Genomic DNA, 13,162 nt, shown 5'->3' on the forward strand with positions numbered 1-13,162 from the left:
GAGTAACACACATCCATGTATACTTTGCATGACAAGCTAAACGCATCCTCAATTTTAATGCTGCCATCTGATCTCCAATCCCCAAAATTGCGTTTTTAAATTCATCTAACTTGTTATTAATCTGTTAATCTATGTGACTTTGTAAAGATAAAGCAAGACTGGTATGTTGAGATAACTGATTAGCAAAGTGAGCATGATGAATACTCTGTGAAATAGCAAGACCGGCAGTAGCCGCGGTAGCAGAGCAGCTGAGGCAAGTAAACTTACTATTAGCCACCCAAGAAAGCGTCTCCTTCTCTGCAAGGCTTTAGAGAGTTCCACCCATGCCTGTACTCCAGTATCTTCATACCAAGGTTCTCTCAGATGTACAGGCACCATAACATATATGGGTTGCTTTAGTATAAGCACAGATTGTGTTCCTGCAGAAGGGAACGTACAACTGCTAAAAGTACAATTAACACAGCTAATATTATATCCTCCTTTGGAAGAATTACCAATGTTAATAGAACCACACAAACGTGTATATGGAGGAGTAACACAAGTTCTAACAGGTGTATTGGAATAAGTTAGAGCTAGTTTCCATATATCCCAGTTCTTTTGAAATGTGATAAACCTATCTATGATGGGAATAGAAGAGATAAGAATTGACACCTTGGTATATTTGTTTATTATTCCAAGATGCATTGCAATGTTCAAAATTGGATCCAGGAAAGTTAACGGTCATAAGGGGAGGAAATTGATTTTTTGATTTTCTGTTAAGCATAGTAACCTTATGTCCAGCTATAAGTATCCCTTGTCCTCCAAGTAAACGCTTCATACAGAAATAATTTCCTGAATCTTCACCTGTAACCTTGGCTATAGTAATAGCGGAATCCCTAAGTGGTGAGGCGTATGAGATTCGACCTCTAATATTAATAGGTTGCCCATTTTATACCAAATGATGGTATCCTTAAGATCCTCTCGTCGGCTGGTAGCCGGGCATGTAAGAGTAATGTTGGTTCCTGTAAAACGAAGGATGCCTGGAGAGCCTGACAAACTAATTGATTGATCCGTTCCCTCATAAACATCTGTATGCTCATAACTAATAGCCTTTACACGTCCAGTTTCCAGATTCAATGGGCTAAGACAGGATGGGTACTAAACCAGTTAGTATAATTTACAGACATATTGGTTTGTTTTATATTCCCAATAAGAGGCCCATAAACACTTATCATTGTAAAATACAGGAAACTCTGCTTCAGACCATGATATGGGTTGTAATAGTGGAGGATCAGGTACATAGGCCCAGTAAGTTGCTGCATTAACAGAGGGAACACGTGAAATGGTTGCCAACATAGCCAAAAATAAAGTTACAGGTGTAACAGGATTATTCTGTTGTTTCACTGACTCTTGAGCTCATGAAACCAGTTGTTTAATTTGTCCCCAAGTTGGAACATCACTCCTTTGAGTCGTCCTGGCAAGTGGTCTTCTCTTCCTCTTCTCTTTCTGAATCAACACTGTCAAATTTTCGAGAGAGATGCAGAGCTTCTTCATCTTCTGAACTAGTTGTGAGCTGTGGCGAGCCATCTGTTTGCTTGACTAAGCGCTCAGGAAACCAGCAAGGTCCAGGCGCTGATCTGGGAAAGATACACACGTGACCACGTCCCCAAATCAACACAGGATCAGGACCACGCCAAGTGCTGGTTAACGGATCTTTCCAGAGGACCTCCGGAGATTGAGAGGCCAATCCTGGCTCAGCCACCAACCTTCCCCCTGCAGAGCAGCCAAATTTGTCAACAGTGAGAACATTTAAAATAAACAGAGCATGATTTATAAGGTTATGTGGCGTTGTTCTATACAATTCCCCCCTTTTTATTTTTTCAATAGTTAGCTTTAAAGATCTATTTGCACGTTCTATAATACCTTGTCCTTGAGGGTCATATGGAATGCCTGTAATATGGGTAATTCTGTAATGAATTACAAAATGTTGCAAAAGCAGCACTAGAGTAAGCGGTCCCATTATCTGTTTTAATAATTTTGGGAAGGTTCATGAAAGCAAAACAGTGTAATAAATGAGTAACATGTTTAGTAGCTTCTCCGGTCTGTGCTGTAGCACAGAGGAAACCAGAGTAAGTATCGATAGTGACACGAACAAACTGTAATTTCCCAAAAGACGGGATATGAGTAACATCCATTTGCCATAAATGTCTAGGTAATAATCCACGAGGATTAACAACATAATGTGGAACAGGAAGGTGAGGTAAGCACTGTGGGCATTGCTTAACAATTTGTCGGGCGGCTTCACGAGTAAGGGAAAATTGTGTGTGTAATGTAGCCGCCGACTGACGGTGTAAAGCGTGCAACGGCTGTGCTGCTTGTGAAGCAGTTTGATCATAACTTACCATAATATGAGGGTGTCCAGGACATGGACCATGAGTATCAACAGTATGAAGATAATGAATGCAGTACATTAGCCATTCTTGACAGCATGACGAACGGAAAGGAGGAGTATGGTAAATTGGGACATGTCCTGCTTTAGGGAAAAGAGATTGAGGAGGAGGAGTAACTTCAACTCTATTCTTGGGAGGAAAATGTACAGGATAAAGATCACGTTTAGATCGAGTTAAAACATCTGCAGTCGCATTAAGTTTAGTCAATGGACCAGGCAAGTTAGAATGAGCACGGATATACAGACCTGCAACAGGACCATCATGGGAACGAATAAGCTGTTGAAGCAAACGAAAAGAGGATGATAATTCAGGGTTATTAGTATGTCCTATGGTCGCAGTCTCCAGAAGAAATCACAAGCTAATAAGATATTTACTATCAGAAAACAAATTAAAGACATAGAAGGCAAATGTTTAAAAGACATAATGACAGCATACAGTTCAACTTCCTTCCTGAAGTCAAGGAAGTTTCTTTAATGAGGTTTGTTCCGTCGTCAATGATTACAGTAGCCACTCCTGAAGAAGAACCGTCCGTAAAAACCAAAGGTACATGAGGAACAGGCTGTTGCCTAATTATAGAAGGAAAGATATGAGTTAAGTTTGCTGAACTGGATCAATTTATCAGCAGGGTAATGGCATTCCAAGGTACCTGAAAATCCTGCAAGAGCAAGACCCCATTCATTACTATGTTGAAAAAGCCAATTTTGTTGACTAACTGAATAAGGGATAATAATTTGAGAAGGTTCTATACTTATAGGTTGTAAGCATCTAGTTCTACCTTGCATTACTAAATTATTAATAAGTTCATAATAAGGGTTAATAACTTTAGAGGGTGTAGTTTTCATATGGATCTATTCAATAATTCCAACAGTTTGCCATAAGATGGCAGTAGGCACATGAGGAGTTGGACAAATTATTAAGAAAATTGGAAGGTGAGTATGAATTCTAGTTAATTGTGTAGAACTGATAGATCTATTGACTATTTGTAAAGCTTGAAATCCTTCTGGAGTCATAGAGCGTGAAGAAGAAGGATCTGAGTCACCTTTAAGAATATCAAACAAAGGCTGTAATTGAGCAGTAGTAAGTTTTAAGGAAGGCCTTAGCCAATTAATATCTCCAAGTAATTTTTGTAAAGCATTTAATGTTTTTAAATTATCAACTCGAATTTGCAGTTTTTGAGGCCTAATAGTAGTGTTATCAATATATTTTCCCAAATATAAAAATGGAGATTGTCTTTGAATTTTTTTTGAGGCAATGACCAAGCCAAATGATTGTAAGGACTGTTGTAAAAATTGAAAAGCAGTCTCTAATAAAGAAATATTATCAGTGGCTAAAAGTATATCATCCATATAATGTATGAGATATAACGATGGAAACCTTTTTCTCACAGGAGTCAAGGCCTGAGCCATGTATTTTTGGCATAATGTAGGACTATTTGCCATGCCCTGAGGCAATACTTTCCATTGAAATCTCCTCATGGCTTCCTTAAAATTTAAGGCAGGCAAGCTAAAAGCAAAATGTTTTCTATCTTCAGGAAACAAAGGAATAGTGAAAAAACAATCTTTTAACTCTATAACTAAAAGATGATAATTATGTGGTATGGCTGTTGGAGAGGGTAGGCCTGGTTGAAGAGCTCCCATTATTAGCATAGTTTTATTAACAGCTCTTAGATCCTGTAATAACCTATATTTTCCAGATTTTTTCTTGATAATAAAAATAGGAGTATTCCAAGGACTACTGGAAATTTCTAAATGCCCTAATTGTTCCAGTACTGATTGTTCTGCAGCTTCTAATTTCTCCTTTGTGAGGGGCCATTGGTCCACTCATACAGGGTCATCAGTCAGCCAAGTAATTGGATCAGCAGTGAGTGGAGGAGAATCCAAGGCTCCTAAGAAAAACCCAAACCTTGTCTATCATTTTTTATTTTCACATCAATAGGATGGACAGTTCCTTGTTGATTTGTTCCCAGCCCTTTTGTGGGAAGAAATCCTTGATCCAACATCATATTAGAGACTTGAGAATCTGGACTATAAAGTAATACTCCCATTTCTTTTAATATATCTCGGCCCCAGAGGTTTAAAGGCAGCCCAGGCAAAACATAAGGCTGGAAGTATCCTGAATGGCCCTCACTATCTTGCCATAATAATAACTGACTACTTTGCATAGGAGAAGAACTTTGTCCTATTCCGTGAAGTTCTGTAATAGTAGGACTAATGGGCCAACGTTTAGGCCAGTGTATCTGCGTCATAACAGAGACATCAGCTCCAGTGTCTAACAAACCTGAAAAAACCTTTCCATTAATGGTTCATTTCATTTCTGGACGTTCTTTCCCTATCTTCTGAATCCAGTAGGCAGCATTAGACGATCCAAAAGCCTTTGTTTCTCTCTTTTGATGTTGTAAAATTTGTCCATGAAGTACAAAGGGCAAAAGTAGCAATTGTGCAATTTTATCACCAGGAGAAATAATTGTTGTATTTTTAATAGTTTGTGCCATGACTTTTATTTCTCCTTCATAGTCAGAATCTGTGACTCCTGGCATAATAGTTAAACCTTTCATGGTGACACTACTTCTTCCCAATAATAGTCCCATCAAACCCTTGGGTAAAGGTCCACAGATGCCCGTAGAGAGGGCCTGAGGACCCATTTCAGGAGTTAATACATATCGGGCGGAGGTACTGAGCTCCAGTCCTGCGCTTCCTGGTGTTGCTCTGGAGAGCGAGGATATTGTATGTTTCTGTTTTTGGTTAATGTCTGATTGATAATTTGAGGAGGATACACAGACATTGCCCTTATTATTTGTTGGGGCCAGGGAAGGCCCCGGGAGGAGTTTCCCGACAGTGGTGGCCCATCCTTGTGGGCCACTGAGCAACAGTCTTGTGCCCAATGTTTTCCCCTATTGCATTTAGGGCATAAACCAGGGATTTTCTGACCATCTGGAGGTTTCTGAGTAGGGAAGGAAGGACTAGGGTTAGAATTAAAAGATCTACATTCGCTAGCAAAATGACCTGCCTTTCCGCATTTAAAACAAGTCTTCGTTTTCTTTTGATTGTTTTTAAACCCCACTTTAGTTAATGCTGCCGCCACAGCAGCACCCTGTATATAAGTAGGCCCAATGTCTGCACAAAGGCGAATATAATCCTCCAATGTTCCCCGTTTTCTCCAAGGTCGAATCGCAGCCTGAGACGCATTATTAGCATTCTCAAAAGCAAGTTGCTTAACTACAATTGTACCAGTGAGTCCGTCCACAATGAGTCTCCCCACTGCCTGTGACAACCTATCTACAAAATCAGCATATGGTTCATCAGGTCCCTGTCTAATTGTTGAAAGATCCTCAGTTTTGTGTGTAGAAGGTCATTTCCTCCAGGCTTGTAATGCCAAATGATTTATTTGAGGATAAGCAACAAAGGGATAAGTTAATTGATCTTGCAAAGAAAGATACTGTCCTTCCCCAATCAGCATATGATAATCAACTGGAATATTATGGGCAGCATTCTTTTCTGCTTGTTCAGCAGCCCGTTCATAAAAATCAAACTTCCATATTAAATAATCTCCACCATTTAAACAAGCTCGTGCAATAGACTTCCAATCAGCGGGGGGAAGAGCTTCTCCTGTCAACCATAGCAGCAGTAAAAGGAGCAGTGGGCCCATATTGAGCACAGGCAGATTTTCAATCTTTCAAAACTTTCAAAGGGAGAGCCTGATGCTCCCTAGTAGCTTGTTGAGGATTATTAGGACCAGGTCTTTCTATGACGGGACAACAGAAAATAGGATCTTCTCCTCGTTTTATGGCTCCTTGTACAGCACGCTGCAAGGGACTGAGCATTTTTACAGATGTAGATTTTTGAGCAAGACAGTCCTTATTAACCTGCAGCTTTCTCACTGACTTATCTATCACAGCCATTAGAAAATCATCCTCAGGATAGTTCTCTCTTTTATGTTTACAAGTCTCATCTGTTAAGTCAAAATGTTCCTCTTCATCTAAACTATTTAAATTAATTAGCTCTTTCGGTTTAGGAAGTGGCGACACAGTAGCTGATAATACAGTCTCTCCTTCTGTCAGAGGCTTATGTTTTTCTGACTTTACATTCAAATCAACACTATCATGAGAAGCAGCTAAACATATTTTTATCAGATTCCACAAACTATATGTAACAACAGGAGTATGAGTAGGCCCTCGAGACTCATAATAATTTTTTAAATCTTCTCCAACTTTCTGCCAGATTTCTATGTCAACAGAGCCGCCATCAGGAAACCAGGGAGATACACCATGGATATGCTGTAAAAATTCAGTCAACTGTGAGGTAGAAACTTTATTACCCCGAGCTTTAAGCATCGAAAGTAAAACCTGAGCAAATAATTCACACTCCTTTGAGCCCTTTGGCCCCATCTTATTTTACTTCTGACTATTGCCTTATGCCTCTATTAGTTTCACTTTTACTGGTGGCCACACATATTTTGCATAAGGGTTCTCTTACCTGCACTTTCTTTTTCTTTCAATTGCCTTCACGCTTCAGGTCCCTGTTCGAGTGCCACTTGCCGCGGACCAGCCGGAGAAAGAGGATCTCAGCGCCCAGGGTCAGAAGGGAAGGGGTAAGGAACGGAAGTAGCACCGACGGGTGGGGTCAGAAGGACCAAGACAACTGATGGTTGCAAGGCAAATTTTATTATGCTACAGTTGCAGATTATATAGACTAGAAATCGGAAGGCTGCCAGATGGTGGTTTACATTATCTACAGACTGTCTCGGCTCAAGGTTAACTTCCCTGGGAGGAAACCCATAAACCCAGAAGCATCAAAAATAACCTGCACGTGCAGAGGGGAGACAGCTTTGCTTGTCTCATTTTACATTCTTTCTGATCTCTGGGCCCTGGTGATTTATCTCCCATGGAATGGAACAAGGAGGGGAACAAGTAGGGACAGTCCCTTCGAGCAGCGGCCTCATGCCTGGCATGTCCTTACCTGCTCTCAAGGCTGACTGCTTCCCACACATATGTTGCCTTGTTTAAGCCTCAAGCCCTCGATCCTTTGTTGAAATACAATAATTTCACTCCTATGGTTTTCAATACCAAAAACTCAACCTCCAGGAGGGCTAAAGTCTAATTTGTACTCCAAACCAAGTAGCAGTGCAGTTCACTACTACTGAGGCTGGATCCATAAAGACTTCAAGACCACGTCCAGAAGACAAGTTATTATATATAATACCCTAGAAGGTCTGAAACATAATTATCATATACATAGCTGGTCCTTCAGAGCTTTTGACCTATAACATGTTTTTTGATGAAAGTTATTTAATGTACTGGAGATAACTGTGACTTACTGATCAAATATTTGAATACTTATACTTACCTGGGATTTCATTTCTGCTGAAAGAAAAAGGAAGAACAGGACTCACTAAAAAAAAAAAACAAACTTTAGAAATGAAAGTAAAAATCTTAACACACACTATCACTTTTGGAAGCAGCACAGAGGGGCAGTCAACGGTAAAACACTGGTGAAATAGGTCAAAACTCTGGGCCAAAAATCCATTGTCGTTATCATCAGTGACAGTACCACAACTGTGCCCTTCAGAATTAATAATCACTCCTAAGGATCTTCATTTGGCACCAGATGATGCGTTTAAGAGAAACGCTCTGGGAGGTTTTGAATCAGACTTGGTTTTTTGTTAGCCAAGTTACAGGAGAATTTTTAAAGTGGGGGGAGGGGAAGAAGGAAACGGACCAGGAAAAGAATTTAAGCCATCATCTATAAACCAACAAGGCACTGATAGTTCCAAACATTATGTCAGAAACTAAAATGACTGATACAGGCTCAAGTGGTTTATAAAACCTATAAAAAGACTACACCAGCAAAGTCCCCATTTATCTGTAGAGTTCAGAAACTAAAACAAGGAATATTTTAGCTTAAAACCTTATCTCAAGAGAATCATATACACTTCACATGAATAAAAATACCTGAAACCAAACATTTTTAAAAGCTCCAATACCCCAAATATAAAGAAAAATATTAATCCAGAAGACTCAATCAATCCATGATAATCACAGAACGGCTGGGCAATCTCTATCTCCCTTCCACACTAACCATCCATCCCATGGAAGACCAAGGGAGATCAGACCTTCCAGACTTACCTTCCAGACCTTCCAGACACCTGGCTGCTGCAAAATTCTATGGAGACTCCTTGTGGAACAGCAGTTTCCCATCTCTTGTGTCTCTCCCTATCATGATCATGATCATGCAGGAAGCAAGTCTGGCTGTGCTATTTCTTATCATTGTCTGTCACCCATCTGCAGCATGGTATTGTACAGATAAGGAAAAAGTAGTTCCCTTTCCCCCAGAAGGTTGAGGCTCAGGTACAGGGTAATTCTCCTGTGCACACAGTCCTTATTTAGGCCGACTCAGTGACTTCAACAGGCTTAATCATGTGATCAGGTTTGTTGCCAGCTGCGTAATGCTCCCACATCTGTAGATAGAGCCGCTCTAGGTCCACTGTGTATTGTTTGGTGTTGAACAGAGGGCTAGATGTTCTCTGCTTCCAGACTTTGCCACGAAGTTTCTTCAGGTATTCTAGATCAGTTCCCAGTTTCACAGCTATGTCTTCATATTCTTGTCTATTTTGAGCAATAAGCTCAAGACAGCCTAAACAAGTGAGCTGGGAAGCTGCAACTCGGGAAGCAAGAGTCTCTCCTGGCATAGTCACCATGGGTGTCCCTGACCAAAGGACATCCATCCCTGTGGTGTGTCCATTACAGAGTGGAGTGTCCAAGCAGACATCAGCCAGCTGGCCTCTCCGAACATGTTCCTCTTTAGGAGCAACAGGTGAAAAAATGATACGGTTCTGGGGAAGGCCCATGTTTTGTGCATACTGTTGAATATTAGGTTCTCCTACTGCTGGAAAACGCAACAGCCACAGTACACTATTGGGAACACGCTTCAGAATATTTGCCCACATCTGCAAAGTAGATGGGTCAATTTTATACAACTGATTAAAGTTACAGTACACAATGGCATCTTCCGGTAACCCGTACTGAGAACGTGTGGTTACAATAATGGTACGGGGAACCTCCTCTCCAGTGGCAGCCTTAATGTTGATCTGGCTAGTTGCCAGTCCATTGCTAAGACTGAATCCATTAATTGTTATCTGAATTTGTCCTCTGTTAATCATTTCAATAACTGCCTCTGCAATAGTATTCATAGGAATGACAGGCATATTAAGAGCTGTATTACTGCTGTCTGCATTGTCTCCTCCATCAGGACATTTCATCTTGACAATCTGCACATCTGGGAGACTATCAAGAAATGCTTTGAGGTCGATGCCATTCAGCACAATCCGATTGTCATAAATGTGCCCATTGGACTGAAAATCGATGACTGCTTTCTTCTTCAGGTGAGGGAACATATTAGCATGATCACCAATAAAGAAAGTATGGGGCATATAAGCCAGTTTCTCAGAATACTGCTCAGCAACTTCAGCAGGTGAAGTTTCCTGATCAGTGATGATATAATCCATGAAAAGCACGCCACTGGTCCCAGGGTAGCCCAGCCACATTGCCTGAATAGGAGCTGGCCTGAGAGCAAAGAGTTCATTTCGAGCACCCCTGGTATAACCATTCATATTTACAAGGATGTGTATACCATCTTGATGGATGCGATCAGCTGCTTTCCCATTGCATGGAATCTGAGAAAGATCAATGAAATGATGGGCTTCTGCCATCACCTTCGCTCGGAAGTTTGTGCCATCATCTGGGCTCAGGGCATAACAGAATACCTCAAATTTATCAGGATTGTGCATGCCTGGAATAGACTGCATAAGATGAGAAGTAGGATGATTCCCAAAGTCAGAACTCACGTATCCTACACGCAGTCGACCATCACTGAGCTTCAAGTCTTTTGGATGTTCGTACGGTGGTTTATGAAGGACACTGATCTCATCCAAGCAGAGGTTCCCATGGCTCTCAGCAATAGCCTTCCTGAAGCCATGAGAAAGAGGATAGAGCATACTATGATGAGGCTGCACAGAAGGCAACCTATTCTTCTCCAGCTGGTCAGCCACAATGCTGACCAACTTCTTCATTCGCTCATCATAGTCTGTCCAATCACAGACAATCTGCAGGCAATGAGCCAAATCACAATAAGCGTCAGGAAAATCAGGTTCAAGCTTCAGAGCAGTGCGATAAGAAGCAATTGCTTCTGGAATATTCCCTGAATGCTTGTGAATGGAAGCCAGATTGCTGTGGGCATCCGCAAGTGCAGGGTTAATCTGAATGGCACGAGTATAACACTGCAAGGCTCCCTGAACATCCTGCATCTCCTTTAGAGTGTTTCCCATGTTACAGTAGGCATCAGCAAAGGTAGGACTGATTCGAACAGCCTCCTTATAATGCATCAGAGCTTCCTGCAGTTTTCCCTGCTGCTGCAATACACTTGCTAAATTTGAATGGGCAACAGCAAACTCTGGGAAGACTTCTAATGCTTTACAATACAAGCGAACTGCCTCTTCAATGTTCCCCTGGTCTCCTTTGATATTGGCTAGGTTATTCAGAGAGTCTGCATGGGTGGGACACAGCCGCAGAGCTGTATTATAACAATCTTCTGCTTCGGCAACACTGCCCTTCTCTTCCAGAGCGTTGGCTAGGTAGCAGTAAGCATCAGGGAAATGTGGTTGCAATTCAATAGCTCGCCTGTAGGTGTCTATTGCCAGATCTATCAGGCCTTGCTCATAGTATACACAAGCCAGGTTGGCATGTACCACAGCATGATTTGGGCTCAAGCTTAGGGCACAAAGGTAAGCTGCCACAGCTCTGTCAAAAATCCGTGCCTCTTGCAAGACATTTCCTAAATTGATATAAGCATCCAGAAAACTGGGGTCAAGGGTGACAGCCTTTTCAAAGTGATGAATTGCAAGCCAAATCTCCCCTTGTGCATTGAAAACACAGCCAAGATTACTCCAAGCTACTGCAAAGTTCGGTTGCGTCTCCATTGCTTTCAAATAACATGCCTTGGCTCCTTCCAAGCGACCCAGGGCTTTGAGCAGGTTCCCCAGGTCACTGCGAACACAGTACAAATCAGGATTGCACTGAAGAGCAGAGACGTAAGCTTGTACTGCCCCTTCCATGTCGCCTGCTGCTACCAAAGCGGCTGCCAGGTTAATATAACCATCGATGAAATCTGGTTTGAGATGCAATGCATGCCGGTAATGCTCAATTGCTTCCTGCAACTGCCCTCTTTCCTTGTACACATTCCCCAAATTCGAATAGGCTTCTGCCAGAAGAGGGTTCTGTTTAATTGCCAGAGTACTAAAGTGGGCAGATCTGTCCAGTCTTCGACACTGGAAGTGTAGAGATGAAAGTAATAAAAGTACTCCAGTATTGTCTGGCTCTTGTCTCCACAGCTGCATGCAGTGTTTCTCAGCTGCCTCAAAATCTCCTGCCTGATATTCTCGATGTGCCAACTCAGCTAACCCTTGGAAGGAAAGCATACGTTTCGTTGGTTCTGTGCTGTTGGCCACGTTGCCCACAGAAGACGCCATCTGGAGCTTCTGGAGAGAGTGAGAAAAGGGGGTAATTGAGTCCCGCTGCCGCCACTACTGGCAAGAATGTTTCTAGAGGTAGCAAATATGAGGGCAGCAGCCGTACCACTGCTTTGGCAGGCTTAAGTGGCGGCGACACTTACAGGCACCGAAACTTAGGAACTCTGGTTGGTCGTCTAACTGTCACGCTCTTGAAATCTTAATTCTTAACCCTGCCCTCTTCCACCATTTTTCTCCTAATCAGGGAATAAAAATTACCTATACACTTGCCTTAGAAGAAATCAAAAGTCAGTAGTCCAAACACTTTTCAAAATTTTGTTTTCTGCCCAGTTGGAAAGGAAATACATGATTGACTTTACTTCATCATTCATATAGTCAATGTGGAAAACATTAGGGCCGTGAATTTCAATACAGTAAGATCAGAAAATTTTAAATTGGCCTTCCCAAACCACTAATAAGTAACCGATGTTGTATATAATGCTAAAATCTTAGAGACTGAGTTTGATATTTTAAAAGTTCTGAAAGGATTAGCTAATTTCTCCTCATCATATTTCTCATGCCTCAAACCTGAGTATTACTTTTTTAAAAATAAATTTATTTATTTTTATTTATTTATTTTTATTTTGGCTGCGTTGGGTCTTCAATGCTGCGTGCAGACTTTCTCCAGTTGCGGCGAGCGGGGGCTACTCTTTGTTGCGGTGCCAGGGCTTCTCATCACAGAAGCTTCTATTGTTGTTCCACAACTCTATGGGTTCCTTTTTAGGTCCTATGAAGAACCCTAGAAATTAATTCATGGAATTATAGGTTTTTGCAAAATTGTCAAAAGTGAGATATTTTCACTTCCATCAGGTAAGACCAGCGTCTCTTTCTTTGCCAATTTTCCTTCTATCATATTCCACTATGTTGGATCATATTGGAATGGCCACAGGCTTTTTTGAAATCTGGCTAAGGAGATTTTCTTTTGTTCTGTGGTACGCGGACCTCTCACTGTTGTGGCCTCTCCCGTTGTGGAGCACAGGCTCTGGACGCACAGGCTCAGCGGCCATGGCTCACGGGCCTAGCCGCTCCGCGGCATGTGGGATCTTCCCGGACCGGGGCACGAACCCGTGTCCCCTGCATCGGCAGGTGGACTCTCAACCACTGCGCCACCAGGGAAGCCCTAAGGAGATGTTTTAAGTGAGGCTATTATGTGATTTTCAGACACCACCATATGT

General features: G+C 41.7%; 1 protein-coding gene across 1 annotated transcript; it reads right to left on the reverse strand.

Moving 5' to 3' along the window:
• Positions 1–8,807: 8,807 nt before the first annotated feature.
• Positions 8,808–11,948, reverse strand: LOC309821090 (UDP-N-acetylglucosamine--peptide N-acetylglucosaminyltransferase 110 kDa subunit-like; the record flags this gene model as incomplete). Its single annotated transcript, XM_082652206.1, has 1 exon — positions 8,808–11,948. The coding sequence occupies one exon, from the start codon at positions 11,946–11,948 to the stop codon at positions 8,808–8,810; it is 3,141 nt and encodes a 1,046-aa protein (XP_082508332.1).
• Between the last annotated feature and the right edge of the window lie 1,214 nt (positions 11,949–13,162).

This window comes from Grampus griseus (genome assembly GCF_964374135.1).
Source record: "Grampus griseus genome assembly, chromosome: 3".
NCBI lineage: Eukaryota > Metazoa > Chordata > Mammalia > Artiodactyla > Delphinidae > Grampus > Grampus griseus.